This window comes from Ailuropoda melanoleuca, chromosome 2 (assembly GCF_002007445.2).
Source record: "Ailuropoda melanoleuca isolate Jingjing chromosome 2, ASM200744v2, whole genome shotgun sequence".
Taxonomy (NCBI): domain Eukaryota; kingdom Metazoa; phylum Chordata; class Mammalia; order Carnivora; family Ursidae; genus Ailuropoda; species Ailuropoda melanoleuca.
In genome coordinates this window covers 2,098,490-2,116,931 of record NC_048219.1, presented here as the reverse complement: position 1 = coordinate 2,116,931, position 18,442 = coordinate 2,098,490, and the positions used below count along the sequence as shown (strand labels likewise).

Here is an 18,442-nt window from a genome sequence, read left to right as displayed (position 1 = left end):
GGGCGGGCGGGGGTGGGGGGGCTGGTGGTGCAGCGCCAGATCCCAACTCACAGAATAATCCCTGGGCGCCTGATTCTTGGGGTGTGGTGGCAGCCACATCAGGGCTTATCCCTCAGCCCCACCGTGGAGAAAGCCTCCGATGCTTCCCTGCCCCAACCGCAAATCCCCTAATGGGCTGGGAGCCTCCCAGGTGTGTGGGGAGCCAGGACGGGCCGCTTCTCCTGAGCCAGCAGAGGCCCCGCCTCACAAGCCCGCCTGCCCCTAGGCGGCCTGCACCCCCACACTCGCCTCGATGTCCTTGATGTTGTGCATGAGCTGGTAGGCAATGTCCTTGCAGCCCTGGCGCAGGGCCTCCGGGGACATCTCGTTGTCTGAGTACCACTCCCGCTCAGCAGAGTGGGCGTAGGCGGCACTGGGGGTGGCGTGGTTCACTCTCGTGGTGGTCACAATGCCCACAGATTTCCCTGGGGTGTGGGAGAGAACGGTTGGTGTCATCTGGGGACAGGGCTGTCCAAACTGTCTTCTCCTTCCCTCTCCTGACTAAAGACTGGCCCCCCACCCGTTCCTGGGCCTCAGTTTCCCCACCAGTCCTGCGGGGGTTGGCGGGGGGGGGTGGCTTCTGAAAATCCCGGCAGCACAGCTCAGACACTTTGCCTCTGCAGCCTCCCCTCCTGATGGTCCTTGAGCTGTGAGCACCTGGGCCGGGGTCCTCCCCTCCATCATGCACCCCGCAGAACCCCCTCCTACAGGAAGCCCCCCGGGTGCCCTGCAAGAACACAGGGGCCTTCTAAGGGCTCAGGTGGTGTGGCTCTGTCACCTTGTCAGTCAATCTCATACCCTGACCCCAGAGTTCCTGGGACACAGGCCAGGGCCTCCCACTTCCAGCGAGGAAGGGAAAAGCAGACACTGATCTCCCATGGGACCAGCACCAGCGGACGTTCTTTACCTTCCTCACGCCATACCGATGAGGGGGCGATGTTCACACCCATTTTACTGTCAAATAAATAGCTCAGGGAAATGAGCCAGGACCGGAACCCACATCTGAGTAACCCCTAAGCCGCTAGCCTTCCCGGTCATGGAAGGATTCCATGAATATCTCCCAGGCTCCCAGCCACCAGAGCTTCAAGAGCCCTGGACAGCATCTTTCTCCACCCTCTCCCCATTATCCAGTGGGGTAGACTGAGGCCCCGACAGGTCATAGAGCCGGACCCCACTCCCTGCCTCTACCCCCACTCACCGGCGTCCTTGGCCCAGTGCAGGATGGAGGTGACCTCGTTGCCCTTAGCCGTGCTGCACTGGCTACGCTGGGTGGCTGCGCTCACCCCAATGGTGCCCTCATTGGTCTTCACCCCACACAAGAAGGCAGTGGCAGTGCCAGCGCTGTCAGGGACCTGAGCGTTGGTGTTGTACGTCTGCAGGTGGGAAAGGAGGCTCAGGAATCGGCCGGGCCTTGCAGGCGGCTTTCACCTCACCCCCACTCACACCCTGAGGACTGGGGCATGATGGAGACAAGAGAGGCCTCCTGTGGCCTTGGCCAAGCCCTGCTTCCTACTGAGGTCCCCCCAGAGCCACAGCATTACCTAGCTGCTTGCTTCCTGCCCCTATGCCCTGTGCCCTGGCGGCCAGGGGAGCAGGAAGGGGCAAATGCAGCCCTCCAACGTGCAGAGCAGTGGGGGCTGGGTCACTCAGGCCTCTCTCTGGGTCTGGGGCTGTAGGAGCCAGCCGGGGGCGGGGGAGGCAGGGGAGTCCAGGAGAAGGGGGGGGGTTCTTAAAAATGTGACATGGGGGAGGCTGGGGAAAAAGGAGGAAAAGGGAGGGGGGAGCAGGATCTAGAATGGGGGGAAGGGGGAAGAGGCCTCCCCTCCCCCATTCAGACCTTTACTTGAGACCCCGAAACTATTTGCCTGCCTTCCTTCCCCACCAGCCTGAGAGCCACAGAAAAAAAATCCCAGCCCCCGCCATCCCCCCAGAAGTGAGCCTTGAGCCTGACCCACAGTGTCCAGAGGATCTTCATTACATAACGGCCCCGCCGCCCCCACCAGAGACCCCAGCAAGGAGAGCTTCCGGCACTAATCTAATCCACCCGGAAGGTGCCTGGGGAGGGAAGGAACTCAACAGGACCAGCTCAGAAGCATATACGCCACGGGATTCTGTGCACAGCAAGGACAATAGCAAAACAGTTCCTCTGTGGTGCTGGAAGTCGGTGGGGGCCGGGGGGGACCAGGGACTGGAGGAGAGCAGGAGAACAAGGACAGAGCCTTCTGGCTGCTGTCCCGTTCAGCTTCTTAGCCTGGAAGCTGGCCACACAGACCAGTGCAGCTGGTGAAAACCCAGCTGGGGCACATGCACTTTCCTCCGCGAGGGTTATACTTCAATCAATTTTTAAATTGATGACTAAGACCCTCCAGATAAAGTCTTGGTAAGCAGCTGTTGCTCTCATTTCACGGTGGGGCCACAGAGACCCCAGGAGGGCAGGCTGCCTCGCCCGCAGGCCCGATTCCCTGGCCCTTCCTTGGTGCGGCCAAACTGAGAGGTGGGCAGCCTGGGCCCGTGCGGCCGGAGCTCACCTTGGACAGGGCCACGTAAGGGAACTTGTCCATCTCCAGGCTGGTCTCCTCCCCGGGGTTGTGCTGGAGCTGACCCTTGAGGATGCGGGCGGCTGTCACCGTGGAGACACCCATCCCTGCAGGAGGGGAAGGAGGGGGTTGCTCAGTCTCTCAGGCTCCGTGCCTCTCCATCTCGGGCACCTACACTTCTCTGGTTTAGGGCCAAGGCTGGCTGGGGAGTGGGCCCCAGGGCACGGGGCTCTGTAAAGGTGACACCATGGCCCCTTTCCCCCTCCCCGCCCCAGTCCCTCAGGGACCGCCTGGCAGAGAGCAGACAGACCTCTTGGGTCCACAGCCTGGCCCCCCATCCCCTTAAACATGCTCCCCCCGCCAGGTCCCAGCCTCTTGAACACAGCCGCCTCCACCACAGCCTGGCTCCCTGGGCTCCTACCTAGTGCCCCCACCCAGCCGTGACATCGGGGCCCCCCCGACCTCACCATCTCCCAGAAATATGATGACATTCTTAGCCACGTTGGTATTGAGCTTCTGAAGCCTGAGGGCGTTTTTCAGGGTCTGCTGAGCTTGGTCTCTCCAATACTTGGCGTCTTTCTCTTTCTCTGCAGAGACAGAGAGGCAGAGTTATCTGGCAGGGGTGGAGGGCAGCTTCCTGTCCCCAGACATTTCGGATACCCCAACTTCTCGTGCCTGAGGGCAGGGCTGCCTGGACTTTGGGGAGGGAGCCGGGGGTGTCTGTCTCTGCCACCCATGTGTGGTCTGTAGACTTAGCCCAGTCCAAGGTTCAGAGACACCAACCAACGTGCCCAGGACCACACAGCTCGGGCTGCTCTCTCCAGAACCCACGCTGTTTCTTTCCACCCAGTAGAGAGACATTCTGCTAAGGCAGCAAATGAATTGTGCAAGCACAATGAGGAGGCTAATGTTTAATCTGTTCAAGAGAACAAACTACTTTCACCTGAAGGAGTCCCCAGAGGTTCCCAGCCATCAATTATAAACTCTGCCTGGCTTATCCATTAAAGCCAGCAGAAACCTGAGTTAGCAACAGCGTTGATAGCAATACTGGAAAGCAAGATTGCCTTTTGTTTAACGAATCCGATTTAAAGGAACCCGATTTAAAGGAACCACGCACAATCTCACCCCTGTTAGGAGGAATTAGCAAAGAGGGGTGTTCTGTGTACCTAATCTTGAGAAAAACCGGGAACCAGGACAGCTCTTCTCCCCCCCACCCCCACCCCCCATCCCCGTGCGTCCAGCAGTCACTCCCCCAATGGAAAGAACACAGCTGTCTGCTGACAGACCTCAGTGACAACCACAGCTGTGCCAAGGACCCCCATGGGGGCAGGTCACACCTCCCCGAACCTCCACTTCCTTCCCTGTCAAATGTGGTTGTTTGTAGATTCAGAGTCACTGTGCGGGGCCAGGTTCAATAAATGACACACTTGGCCCCCAGGAGATCGCCATCCCCCACCCCCAGAATAATTCCACGCCAGACCCGGAATCCCTTGTTCCTCCAAGCAGAGGTCCCTCGGACTTGTCCACGCCTCCCCGCTGGCAGCCTCCAGGGCCACCGCTCTTCGGAAGGGCTCTGCTGACTTCAGCCATTTCAGGCGTCACAGGCAGAGCCACCCGCTGGAGTCTGGGGAGCCTTGGCCCTCCCATCCAGCTGTGCACCTTCAGGCAAATTCCCACCAACTGAGTTTCTGCCCCCAGGGAAATGGGAGTCCGTAGCTTCCTAGGGGCAGTCTTAGGGTTGAGATCAAGTCTCAAGAAACTCAGGGCCGGTGGTTTTGATCAGGGCTGGCTCCCATCTCCTTCTGCCTTCCTCCACACCTGCCACAGGGGCAAGGTGTCCATATGTCAAAGAGCTTCTCCGGCCATTTGGATGCTATCTGGCTGGTGATGCACATCTTCCCGTCTTAATTCACGGACAACCAGTCCCTCCCTCCCCTTCTCCCAACATTCGGGCAGACAACCCCGCCCCGCACCAGGCCAGGGGCTGGGCTGACATCAGCCTGCCCTGCACCCATTCCTTCTTGATTCCAGCTCTGATCCCACTCTGCCAGGATCCCTGCCCTGGATGCTCCCTGTGAAACTGGAAAAGACTGGCGAGAGCCCTTGTCTTTTGCACCAGCAACCGCCCCCGGGCCTAACCCTGAGAAGGGTTTAGTGGATATGAAACTGACTTCATTGTCAGAGGACTGGCTTAAGCAATCATGGCTTTAGACACCTGAGTATCAGGGGGCCATTGTTTTTAGAGAACATTACATGACATGCACAAGTGCTCAGAATATAATGCTACGTGAAGAGTACTTGGCAGTATGTACTATGTAATTCTATGTACCTGAAGTTCCAAACAGGCTCACTTCATGTATGTTGGTAGGAGTAACCTGATCACTTCCCCGGCTAGGGGGGCGGGCCTGGTTGGGGAGTGCATACGAAAGCCCTTAGCGTCCCATAATTGGAAATGTTCTCTCTCAATCTGGATGGTGCTTGCATGGGCATAAAATATGTAAGAACTCATGAAGCTATAAACATTTTGAATTGGTGCACTTTCCTATAAGTTATACCTAATTTTAAAAAAAGAGGAGACAATGTTAACACCACTACACACCCATCAGTATGGCTAAAATGGAACAAACACAAAAGATCGAATCACTGAATATCTGAAGATGTTTCACGTTGTTGCTTGTTCATCTTTTCACTTTTCATCCATTTACCTTCCACTCAGGTCGGCTTTGAGTGTTAAATCGTCTGGATAGTTCTATGACCCTGAACAGACATTGCCCTCCTCCTATCCCACCGGGACCAGGTTTCCCCACCCTTCCACCTGGGTCCTCCAGCCTACCTGGCACGAAGGAGTTGGTAAGGCAGGTGCCAATGGCCAGCACCAAGAAGAGAGAAATCATGGCGCCCTCTCCAAGACCTGTGTTCTCTCTCCGGCCCAGAGGTATGATCAACGTCGGTGGGAGGGGATGGGTTGGCAGTGGTCAGATGTTAATTGATGTTCCGATCCTAGAAATTAAAGGAAAAAAAAAAAAGACATGAGGGCCACAGCTCCAGAATTCATTCACTTACACATTCACTAATTCATTCCTCATTTGTTGAGCATTGATCACCGGCCCAGCATGGGGCTGGGCACTGGGATGCACACCCAGGCAGCCCCTCCCTCAGGAAGCTCAATCACACAAACTGTCGTGTAAGCATAGTAAGTTCCATGCCAAAAAGTGGTTCCTTCCCCATTTCCCAGATGAACTCCTGCTTCCGGTCCATCTGAGCCTGGAACCCAGAGTTTGGTCTCCCTGTGTAATGCTTCCTAAACTGCAGCATGCACCAGAATCTCTTAGAAGGAAACAGGCCAAGGGTCCCCCTGCCCTAGCCCAGACTCTTGAGTGCAGTTCTACCAAGCTCCCAGGTGAGGCTGCTCCTGGTCCTGATTCTGACTCGGCTACAGCCTTTAACAGCCCATGTCCCAAGCACCTCAGAGACAGAAAAGAATCTACCCTTTCTTTTTTTTTTTTTTTTTTTAAACAGTTGGCAGTTTTTTTTTTTTTAAGATTTTTTATTTATTTGACAGAGATAGAGACAGCCAGCGAGAGAGGGAACACAGCAGGGGAGTGGGAGAGGAAGAAGCAGGCTCCCAGCGGAGGAGCCCGATGTGGGACTCGATCCCGGAACGCCGGGATCACGCCCTGAGCCGAAGGCAGACGCCTAACCGCTGTGCCACCCAGGCGCCCCAAGAATCTACCCTTTCTTATAGGGACAACCACATTTGCCACATTCTCTTCTGGAACTTGGCATTTGTGGTGAGATATAGAAGCTATAGGGAGGAGTACCTGGGTGGCTCAGCCGTTAAGCATCTGCCTTCGGCTCAGGTCATGATCCCAGGGTCCTGGGATCGAGCCCCACATCGGGCTCCCTGCTCGGCAGGAAGCCTGCTTCTCCCTCTCACACTCCCCTTGCTTGTGTTCCCTCTCTCCCTGTCCCTCTGTCAAATAAATTTTTTTAAAAAATGCTATAGGGAACGACACACAGGAAGACTGGCTGCTGAGGCTGCCCATTTCTGGGTGGTGACATTTCAGAGGACTCGATTGCTTTTTCACTGTCTTTTCTGCATTTCCCAATTTTTCTTCTGTGTTGAGATGTTACCTTTAAAATTTTAAAAAGCTGTTAAACACACACACACACACACACACACACACGGGAAGGAAATATACCAAAACAATAACTGGTTTTCTCTGGGCAGTTCAGACTATGAATGATGATTTCCTCTTCTTTTTATTATTATTATTTTTAAATTTCCAAATTGCCGAAAATGAGCATGTATTCGATAGCATAAGAAAGTTTTTAAATTGTGGTCATCCTGTCTGGATCACAAGGGGTAACCCCAGTTGCAGCTGAGAAATGGACCAACCCCATTGTGTATAAATGTTGAAGAGGAGAGACCTCAAATGGCAAGCGTTTCACAGTCAAATGTTTCCACCAAAACCGAGATGCAAACGATTACTCCATTTGCTGCGGGAAACAGCGGTGATGTGTATCTCTCTGGTGATGTGTATCTCTCTGCCTTTGAGTGTTGCCGCAGACAAGAAACCACTCGGCCACTAGCAAAGAGGATCTCAATTCAACCTTAAAAATGTGCGTGCTGGGGACACCGGGGTGGCTCAGCTGGTTAAGAGCCCGACTCTTGGTTTCTCTCAGGTCAGGATCTCAGGGTCATGAGATCGAGCCCTGTGTCAGGCTCCCGTGCTCAGCAGAGCATCTGTTAGAGATCCTCTCGCTCCCTCTCCCTCCGCCCCTCCCCCTGCTCGCATGTGCGCTCTCTCTCTCTCTCTCTCAAATAAATAAATCTGAGGGAAAAAAAGTACACACTACATTTCAGTGCCCAGATGAGGGCTCACTGGCACCCTACCCACAAAACACCGGGCATTCACCAAAATCGCCATCCAATTGCACCCTTATGCTTTCCGGCCCCCTTCCGCATCCACCTGGCTCCTTGATGGGGGGCAGCAGGGCAGGCAGGAACTGAAGGGAAACACTACCTCTGACATCTACCAGCACTTTACTCTGACAGGTATGATTTCTGATTTCTTTGTACTCTACCATTTTCAAATGTTTGTTTAAGATTTTATTTATTTGAGAGAGAGACTGAGAAAGAGAGAGAGAGAACAGGAGCGGTGGGGAGGGGGTAGAGGCAGCAAGGGGCCCGATGTGGGGCTCGATCCCAGGACCCTGGGATCATGACCTGAGCCGGAGACAGACGCTTAACCGACTGAGCCCCCCAGGTGCCCCTTTTTCGAATGTTTCTAGAGTAAACCCTAACATCAAAAAGAATGCTATTAAACTGATAAACGATATCAATACATTACAGTATTATTCCAAATAGCTTAAAAACCGAGTCACCTCTTTCAGGAAGCCTCCCGGACGGCCACTCATTCCAGGTATCTGAACTTCATACCACCTCCATCACTGTGTGTACGTCCCTGTTTTAAAAGTAATCCTTTTCTGGTCCATTTCCCCCACCACACTGGGAGTTTCTAAGAGCAGGGACTTTGCCTTGTTTGTCCATACTTCAGTGCTTGGTAATATTGGTAAATATTGACATCAGTTGAAAGCCAATACTCTGAGGAGGGAGGCAGGGGGAGGGGAAGTATCACCTCCAAATCCTTCCTTTGTGTGTGCAGAGAAGTGCACCTGTTGGCAGGTGCATGGGGTATAACTAGGGCATCTGTTCACTGCCAGGGGGTGTAGACTGGTACAACCCCTCCGGAAACCGGGAGGCATCTACCAAAGCTGAAACGTACATATGCCCTCTGACCCATCCATCTCCAACAGAAATGCACACATGAGTTCACCAGAAGACGAGTCCGAGAACATTCGCATCAGCCCTGTTCATAACGACCTCAGAACTGCTCCACCTTCAGAAGGACGGAGAAATACGTTGTGTGAGTTCACAGAATGGAAATCTACGCACCAGCGAGGATGGATGATCGATAACTCCACGCAACGACGTGGATGAATCTTGCCAAGGGAAGTCGATTGGAGGAAGTCAATCAAAGAGTGCGTAGAGAGTAATTCCCAAGATACAAAGTATAAGGACAAAGCCAGGTGTTAGAAGACAAGACAAAGGTTACACTTGGGGGCGTGGAGACTGAAGGGGGCACAGGGGACTTGTGATTGATCTGCGGGCTAGCTATGTGGGTGGATTCCGTCTGAAAATCCAACAAGCTGTCCATGTATAACAGACACTTCTCTGCATGAAAAGTGTGTATATTCTACCTCAAGAAGATAAAAACACCACTAAGAGCTTAGGCAAACAATCTGTAAACACAGACAAATGCAAATGACCTGTGTACCGCACGGCACTGTTTATGAAGGCTTCCACCGTGATTTCTCACTAGTAACCCCTACAGCGGACAGAGCGGGGCTGTGATCTCCTTCGCAGGTGAGAAAACCAAGGCTCGTGATAGTTCACGATGCACTGAGAAATAGGACTTAAGCCTCTCTGCCCCTAGGGCCCAATACAAACAGGGAAATAAGGAAAAATAAAAGTCAAGGGTGGCCCCAGGAGATCTAAAGGGCTCATTTGGCCTGCATGATTATTCTTATGTCTCTCTTCTCTGTCAGCCTGATGCTCCGGGAGAGTAAACACCATTTTCCCCATCATTGAGTCCCCAGCCCTGTGCACACAGAAGCAGCTCTGTCAATACTAACTTCATGGAAAGCCTCAAGATTCAGGCTGGAATGCTCTGAATTTTGGCCCCAGGGATGTGGCCTTGAGACCCCCTGTCCTAAAGACAAGACAGGTGCCTTCTCCTCATACTTTCTCCCACTGCCTCTGCCTGAAAAGGAGAAGGGGCTGGAATCTAGGAAACCCTTCAGAAGCCAGAGTCTGCTCTGCTGGCTCCCCCTCCTGGCCCCCACCCCCACCCAGAAGCTCCAAGCCTGCTCTCTGGCAGCCCCGATGATGGGCACGGTGGGGCCCAGTCTGGGGCTTCAGGGGCCCCGGCAGCCCACCACCCTCTGCCAATACTCTACTAGCTCAGAACGGAGCCTCCGAGTGTGTGCCAGCCCCACCGCCCCCCACCTCCCAGCTGGACCGTCTCTGCCAGGCTCCCAGCTACGTGCTCTGATTACTCATGACCCGTATGCAGAAGCCCTAACTGGGCTCTGGCCCCTGGAGAACGAGCTGCTACTTGGCAAGTCAGGGCAGGGAGCAGGGGGCCGGAGCCTTGGCCCTGAGGACTGACTCAGCATCCCGGGGGCAGAGAGCATGGGAGCCCCTTGGAGTCAGGCAAAAAGCCAGTCCTGGGTGGCTGGGTCCAAAAGGTCCAGGGCAATTGACTGATATAACTCACTACCATTTCTGGGGCACTCATGTGCTACCGAACCGTGCTAACAATCCATCCGGGTCTGTCTTAATCCTCACAGCCGGTGTTATTAGCCTGTTTTACAATGTAGGAAACTGAGCAAAGGATCTCGGCTAGCCCATGGCCAAGTGCAATTCAGTCCCCGGCTGACTCAGCCTCTATGGGCCTTGGCTTCCCCACCACGGAGAGGGAGAGAGACCAGTGCCCACCCTTTCTCTGTCCCACAAGAGCAAACTGTGTAGCCACAGGAGTTTCGCAGGAGGTCCGGACGGGAGGGAGTCAGGCCCCGCGAGCTCTCCTACCTGAGTGGCCTGGCCAGGCGGCAGGTGAAAAAGCAGAGCAGGCTCAAGGCCAACATCAGGAGGATGAGGCTGAGGACCGCTGTGAGGACTACGTCCAGGGTGGGGGACGGAAGAGCCATCCTGGGGCAAAGAGGGCCCCACGGAGCACCCTGTAGACACCCAGGCACACTAGCCCTGGGTCAGTGGCTGTGACCTGGCTTTGTTCCTTGTGGTTAATCTTTTGGGGATTAGCCTGGGAGGGATGAAAGAAGGGGTGGGGGGTGGGAAACAGTCCATGAAGCTCCCCTCCCCCCAAGCCGGGCCTCCCTCACCCCATGCTTGCTTGTTCAACTTTGTTCATTCATTCTTCATTCCCAAACATTTAGTGAGCACCAGCTGTGTACCTGGCTCTGGTCTAGGTACTAAGGACTCATTGGGGGAACAGGATAGACACGGTCTCTGACGTCCTGGAGATTCCTGACCGACCAGGGTAAAAAAAGCAGCTACCATGCAGTGGCCATTGTGCTGGTCACCCTGTGGGATAAAAGCACAGATGGCAGCGGATCCCCGGCTGGCCAAGGCCATGATCAGTGACTCCTCTAAAGCAGGGACAGGTGGCTGGTCCATCCCATTTATAAGCCTGGGAATGAGACCGCACTGAATCAGCCAGAGGGGGGAAGTGATGTCCAGAGTAAGAGGGACTACCCTTATTGAGCACCCACTGTGTGCCTGGCCCCATAAGACAGGCATCAGCATCCCCGTTTACAGGATGAAGGAAACAGAAGCTCAGAGGGGCAACGTTAGAGCTGGGCTTTGAACCCAGATCTGCCAGCCTTCACAGCCTGTCACCCTGACCCCTGTGCTGCCTCTGAACTGGGATAACATCAGCCCTGCAGGACAGCAGCCTTCAGTAAAATCCCCAGCTATATCCCCGGAGAGTCGGCACACACAGGCTGTAGGTAGCTGAAGATAGTGCCTGCCTGAAGGTCCCTTACTGCTTCCGAAGTCCCCCTCCCCATCTCCATCTCTCTTGGGTCCCAACAACATCTCATCAAGCCGGGACAGGGTTACAGTTCCCATTTTACAGACTGAGAAACTGAGGCTCAGAGAAGTGAACTCACTAGACACAGCCAGAGCCTGGACACAACACCAGCTGTGTGCCTATGAGACCAGGCCCTTTCCAACTATGCCTCCTGCGACCTGGGACACCTCAGACCACATGGTACAAAGCACTCAAGGACAGGGGAAGAGGCTTTTACCCTTTCAAGCCAAGAGGTCCCCTCTTTCTGGTCCCAGAAGGGGCATTAGGCTCACCATGGAAATAGGAAATCCAGTGGTATGACTCCACGAAAGCCTTTTCTTTCTCAACAGGCCCTTAACTCAGATTGCGTCAGACCCTCACAGCATGCCAATGATCCAGGCAGGGTTGGCTTATTGGCTCCATTGACAGATAGGGAAACTGAGGCTCATGAGTAAGGTCATTTGGCCCAGCTGTCACAAGGCCAGCACGTTTGGGCCAGGCCCCAGCCCCACCCCACCCCACCCCACCCCCAGCTGTGTGACGCCGGTACCTCTGAGCTTACACCCATCGCCCACGTGCTCCAGACACTGAGTGGGACATACCTGACCTCAGTTTAGGCCCCGTTATCAACCCTGAGAGTGAGATCATTTGTCTCCCTTCCCAGGGGAGAGAAGGGAGGCCTGGGCAGTAGTGGGGGGCGGGGCAGACACAGTGGTGGAGATGATCCAGGCTTACACATATGGAAGATGCTGACCACACCCTGCATAGGACCCCTCAAGGAACCTACCTGGGGGTCACCCCTGCTCCAGGCTCTCTCCATCACAGCTCACCCAGAGACCCTCCCTGCCCCACCCAGCTCCCCAGGGCCTGGGACAGCTCTAAGACTCCTCCACCCTCCAGCCTCCCAAATCAATAGGAGACCCAAAGAGTGTCACTTGTGCTACCCAGCCTTACCCGGCTGGGCCAGAAGGCAGTTATTTATCCTTAGGGAGCCTCCAGGCCAAAAGTCACAGTCCTGGAAAGTCTGGGCTGAGGAGGGTCTTTTGAGCAGATTTCCCCAAACCAGGCCACAAGAATCATACGGGGGCGAATGGAGCTGGCGGCGGGGGTGGGGAGTCCTATTCCCAAGTGGTTTCCTAGGGAGGGGGTCAGTCTGGGGAAAGTATGAGGGTGATGGAGGTGTTCTTCACAGTGATCGTGAGGTAGCTGGAAGTGCGTGTTTGTATCTGTACAACTCCAGCCAGGGGCTAACAGCCCCCACCCTGCCTGCATTGCTAGGTGCTGAGGACCAGATAAGCTTTGCGGGAAGGGAGCATAGAGAAAGAAAAGGGTGTGGCTGATTCGATTATAAAAGGAGATTAAAGAGACACACCAACCCCCAAATTCCCATTCTCCCCACAGGACCCACCGAATCATTCTGTGAGCAGACGAGTTTGGGAAACACTGCTTTGCAGACTGTCCCATTACCCAGATGGGAAGACTGAGGCCTAAAGAGAAAAGACTTACCCTGGTTGCCCAGCTCCTCCTTCCCACGGGCACACATAGGGAACAATCAGAATCAGAACAGGCGGAAGCCAGTGCCCTCTGGGCTGTCAAGCTGGGCCTTCCTGGCTCTTTGAAGGAGCTGTGGCCGCAGGAAGTGCTGAGTGTTCCCTGAGCTGCCGGCAGGCTGGGGACCGGGGTGGGGGGTTGGCGGCCCACTAGAGCACGGAACTGGGCTGCAGCAGCTGCCTGGGGAGGAACATCTCAGCTGCAGGGTCAGAGAAAGGGGACATGGAATCCCTCTCTCAGCCAAGCCCAGCGTCTCTGGCAAGCCTTGCTGGCCAGGACTTTATTCATTCACTGACATGAAGTTATTTATGGCTTCCATGAAACAGCCTCTGGGTGTAGGGCTCAGGAAGGAATGTGTGGTGGTTAAAGTAGGCTGCAGGTCAGACCCAAGGAGGGACTTCCCCAGAGGGCAGTGGGCCAGATGCTGGGGACAGGGCAAAGCTCAGTCCTCCAGCTGCTGAAACACTCCATCCGGGCAGGAAACAGATAACGCTGAGTACCCGGGGAGGCACAGTGTCAGCCCCGCTGGCTGCCAAACCATTGCGCCTTTAAGGCTCAGCTGAGACACCAGCTGTCCCCTGAGCACTTCCTATCTCAACATCTCTGTACACAGTGTTCCCTGGTCTAGAATGTTCCCTGCTCTCCACTCCATGAAATCTTCCCATCATCCGTCCACCTTGATAGCTCTTCAGAGCTGCCCCGCACCCCGCCTCAGCCCATACAGCGGTTCCGGCTCCTTCCCAAGCTCCCAGAACCTGGGGCGCTCAAGACCTTGGTCACCCCATCAGTGCCTTAGAGAGCCACTGGTTGTCACCCCCTTACCATGGTGTGAGCTCTGCTGATGGTGGCAGCCCCATGCTGGCAGAGCTGGGCACACAGCTGGGCGGCCAGAGAATGTCAGTAGGTGGGGGTGAGGGTGGTGGGGTCACAAGGTGAGTGGCTGAAGACACAGCCCAGCAGCAGGAAGAGCGAGCCCTGGAACCAGGCCACCAGGCTCAGACCCTGCCTCTGCCCCCCCCCACCCCTGCCCCGCAGCTGGGTAGCTAAGGGCCACTGGCCCCACCCCTGTGTGTCTCGGGCTTCTCATCTGCAAAGTGGGAGACAAACAGAAACCACGGGGTTGTTGTAAGGATTGCAGGAGTTAATAGACGGACGGGTTTAAACAGACCGCAGGGCATGGTAAGTGTTCGGTGACTGTCTGGCCAGCAGCTGGCATTAGGAGTGGGGGCGGATGGATGGATATGCAAAGGACGGGCAAGAAGAGGGGCGCGTGAGGGTCTAGAGCAGAAAATGGACTGACCGTTCTCTGCGCATTCGGCCAGGCAGGTAGTTCTCCCAGGGCTTTCCCAAGACCCGCTTGTCTGGAAGGCCCCACCAGAGGCCCGCTGCACAGCTCTGAGTGGCAGGAGGAGGCGGGTATTTAGTGAAGGGGAAGGGGGCGAGGTTCCAGTTCTTCAAGTCGAGGAAACCACCCACCATGGAGCCTGACGTGTTCTTTTCCTCTTGAAGGGGAAAGACAGAACATTCAGGAATGGCCAGGAAGATTCCATGGATGGAGTGGGAGGAAGGCCAGGCTGGAAGGATGAGGGGGTTGAGATGAACAGAGACAGAGGGTGCCCCTGACAGGAGAACAGAGGGGGTGGCCCAGACCAGCCACAAAGGGCTCTGCTCGAGGAGCCCAGCCCAGTCGAGAGCATGTCCTGCATGTTGCTGCACACAGACACGCTAGCCCATCTTCCAGGTGCAGATGTGGAAGCTCAGAGGCATCCGCCACTTGCCCAAGGCCACACAGCAAGCTGGAATCAGAGGCCCCACAGGCCTGGGTTCCAGAGCCAAAGCTTTTCTGGGGCTCCCGGGGGCATCTGGATGGTCTGGATGCCACAAACTGGCTCTGTGGGCAGAGGACTGAAGCCAGTCAAGGTCCACCTCGTGGGAGGAGAGCAGACAGGGCATGGGGGCGGGGGGATGGCAGGGCCCAGAAACCCATGCCTGGGGCCTGAGGTGGCTGAGGGCCTGGGCAGAGGAGGTCAGGGTTGACTGCTCTATGGGCACACAGGCTTCCACCATCCCACGGAGAGGACATGGAAGCAGTGGGGGGGGGGCACGTGCTGTGTTTCTGAGCTGTTTGCCACCCCCCCGTACTTGGGGTACACTCAGCACTCCTGTGGCAGGAGCCCCTCTGCTACCAGGACACTGGACTGTCCCATCCTCACTCTCACAATTGACAAGACGAAAAGGCAGGCACGGGGAGGGTACACACCTCCCTGGGGTCACACAGCCCATCAACAGCAGGGACAGGTCTCCACGGGAACCAGCTACAACGTGGGGACTATGACTACTTGGAATTCCAGACGGTAATGAATTGTGTCAGCTGAAGAGAACCATTCCAACTGTGTCCATTCTAAAGAGCCCTCATTTCACACTCTGTCATTGTGTGGCAAGCCTATTCACAGCCCTCACTACAGGCCGGGCCAACCATTGTTCGCCACAGGCTACCTCCATCCACTCGTTTAATCCCTACCACCCCCTGCCACGCAGGCACTGTGACTACCCCCATTTTGCATGTGACAGAGCAGAAGCACAGAGAGGTTAAGGTCCCTTGCCGAAGGTCGCAGAGCCAGTAAGGGGCTGAGCCAGATTTCAACACGCCTTGCGGATGTTTCTGTCTCCCAGGGCCAAGCGTCGACTCCCCAGCAGCCGGCCAGCCTGGGAAGGAACCACGCTTGCTCCAGCTGCGGTGTGGGTATGCCGCGTCCGGACGAATGGACTACCGGGCTCAGGCTCCCTGCACACACATCCCGTGTCACCCCAGTCCCCTGAGGGCGGGCTTCCCCTTAGCCCCACTTCACAGAAGAGAGGGGAGGTGAGGTGATGTGAGTTACAAGAGGTCACATGGCGTGAGTGAGCCTAGACAAATGCCTCCTCCCCTTCCCACGGCACCCCTACTCCAGGGGGTCCTCCCCGGCTCTCCCCACTCCCCGCCCCCAAGGCCCACGCACACTGGCCGCCTGCCCCTAGGAGAGGAAGCCACCAATCCACAGCCCCCACGTGGGCCCTGAGAGGGGCCGCGATGGCTCGGGATGGGAAAATAGGCAGTGAACTTGTAACTCGCTGGGCAGCGGCCAACACAAGCAGCATCCCTGGGTGGCATGTGCAGGGGGCTCGCGAACGGCGTGCTGGCGTCAGAGCCCGGAGTACACGGATGTTCCCAGAGATAGCGCGCTGCAGCTGGCCCTGGGTAAGCGCGTTCCTCACATTCCCAGAGAACCTTCCAGCAGGAGGAGGAGGCTCCTGCCCCTGGTGCATTTGTCGGTGACCCCAGGAGGTGGCAGGGCAGGGAGACCGCCTGGCCCTGCAGGGAACCCGAGCCCACGGAAGCGAGAGTCCCACCCAAAAGTTGCACAGCTCAGCAGGGTCCCCGTGGCATACGGATTTGGCGACCGGGGGCACGTCACTTCATCTTTCTGGGCCTCGGTATCCTCCCTTGTCCCAGGCAGACCATCGCCACGTGTGCCTATGTCACTGTACAACTGTAAGCATGAGAAATGCAATAAACTGGGAGAGAAAGGCCCAGGGCTTGGTACATTAAAACACTCAGCGTTAGCTGGTAGTAGTGGGCAGAACGAGCATGCCAGGCCCCATTTGAAATGCTTCACATGCACTGACTCGCCTAACCCGCACAGCAACCCTCGCGTATGTGCCGTCATTGCTCCCACGGTCCAGAGAAGTTCAGCAACTGGGCCAAGGTCACACAGCTACGAACAGGACACAATAGAGATGGACAGGGAGAAACTCTTAATGGGGCACCTACTATGTGCTGGAGCTTTTGGTCCCGCCTTCCAAGGATCCTGTGAGGTGGGAATTACCAGCTCCGGGTCAGGAAGGAGGAGGGAGGCGCAGGGTCACACAGCCATCGCGTGGGAGAGCTGGGATCTGGGCCAGGCCTGGCTGGCTCCACAGCCAGTGTTCTTGCTACTACTCCATCCCAGCCATCTGCCAGGACAGCTTCCATCACGGGGGGCAAGAGCCGAGGCCTCGGCCACGCCAGGTACAGGGAGCCCCGTGTCAGTGTGCCAGATGGGCCCGTTCTGCCTTTGCACGTGTGTGCACACTGGAGTCCTGGCAGCAAGTGCTGCGGGACATGCATTGTGTGTGTGCCCAGCCCCTGCCCCACCATCCCAACCACCACTCCAAGTCAGGCTGCTACCTCCGCCCCGTGGCCAACTCCCCTTGGGCTGCCTCCATAAGGGGAGGGGCTTCCTTTGGTCACATTGGCTCCCTCCCTCCCAGGTCAGCCTTTCCGGGTTTGTAAGTCCTCAGAGGGGCTGAGATGGGCAGGGGCAGCCCAGGGGTAGAAGTCAGGGTCCGGGCCAAATATTCAAGAGCTCTTTCTTCACCTGTGAAGCAGGGAGAATAAGTGCCACTCTGCCTCCAATATCAGCTTCTTGGGAGGAAAGGAACTTTGCAACTGTGAAGTGCTGTGCAGACTGCTTTCCTCTTATGACCATAGTGGATATCTGCTGTAATCTCTGGCCACCCAAGATCCATTTCCCCTTCCTGACAATACCGCAGTTTCCTTGGACAGCAACCCGCCCCCTTTCAGCCCTGTGGGCTGAAAGGGATTGATCCCCGCCCCCAGCAGCACCAGGTGGGTCCTGATTGGCTTAAACTAGAAGACGCCCTCCACCGGTGTGTTGTAAGGGTGAGGCAGTGGGGAGGAGCACGGCATGGAGCCTACAGATGGAGCAACTCCTTAGAATCTGGAGTCTTGGGTAACACTGCTTGAGTCCCTGGATACAGCCATGCCTGAAGCTTGCCTCTGAACATGCAGGTTACATGAGCCAATTGATTCCACTTATTGTTTACTTTGGATTTCCTGTTTCTTGGAACACAGTCTGACCTTAGAACTCTAGTTCAGTGAGGTTTTCTGAGCCCCTTATAATGTAAGCAACCACATCGTGTCATACTCAGCCAGCTGTTCCTACCAAAGGAAAAAGCTTGCAAACAAGTTAAAGATGGGTCAATCAATTTCAAGTGCACGGTTAAATAAGAGTCCAACTGAATACAAGTTAGGGTTTCTTTTTGGAACCTGTAAACTCTTGGACAGGACCCATCTAACAACCCTACCATAGGCAGGACTGAGACCCTCCCCTTCCAATAGCTGTTGTCAGTGGAGTTTAATTCTGACACATTCCAAGTGTCTACTGTGTGCCTGGCCCTATGCTCGGGGCTGCAGGTGCAAACTGTGCCTTGGGGGCCCTTCAGTCTAGTGAACACATTTTTACTGGGTTTTATACAAAAGCCCAAGATCCTTCTGCTAAAAAGGGGCAAGGCCAGGCCATGCTCTGGGATCTTCCCGACTCCAGACCCAGCGCTTTTTCTCCCAGCCGTTAGGGTGCAGAGTTGGCACTGGGGCTGTCAGCTTGTGCTGCTCAGGAGAAGTCAGAGTGGTTTAAAGAGCTGAAGAAGAAGGGGGCGCCAGGCTGGCTCAATCAGTAGAGAGTGTGACTCTTGATCTCAGGGTCATGAGTTTGAGCCCCACGTTGGATGTAGAGAGTACTTAAAAAAATAATAATAATAAAATAAATGCAATTTAAAAAAATCTAAAGAAGAAAGCCAAGTTATCATGGGCTTCCTGTTTGCCTGAGGCTCTTGGCT

General features: G+C 55.5%; 1 protein-coding gene across 2 annotated transcripts in view; it reads right to left on the bottom strand.

The window, feature by feature from the left end:
- ALPL (alkaline phosphatase, biomineralization associated) overlaps window positions 1-18,442 on the bottom strand; it is a 53,108-nt gene that overhangs the window by 12,485 nt on the left and 22,181 nt on the right. The window contains exons 1-6 of one of the 2 annotated variants that reach the window (XM_019799968.2): window positions 7,965-8,114; window positions 5,410-5,576; window positions 3,044-3,163; window positions 2,568-2,683; window positions 1,238-1,412; window positions 289-464 (exon numbers count right to left, since the gene is read on the bottom strand). In XM_019799968.2, coding sequence (XP_019655527.1) covers window positions 289-464; window positions 1,238-1,412; window positions 2,568-2,683; window positions 3,044-3,163; window positions 5,410-5,470 — 648 coding nt within the window. In that variant the 5' untranslated portion in view covers window positions 5,471-5,576; window positions 7,965-8,114. Of the gene's footprint in view, window positions 1-288; window positions 465-1,237; window positions 1,413-2,567; window positions 2,684-3,043; window positions 3,164-5,409; window positions 5,577-7,964; window positions 8,115-18,442 lie in introns of those variants that run through there. The other variant, XM_002919520.4, reaches the window with a different exon arrangement.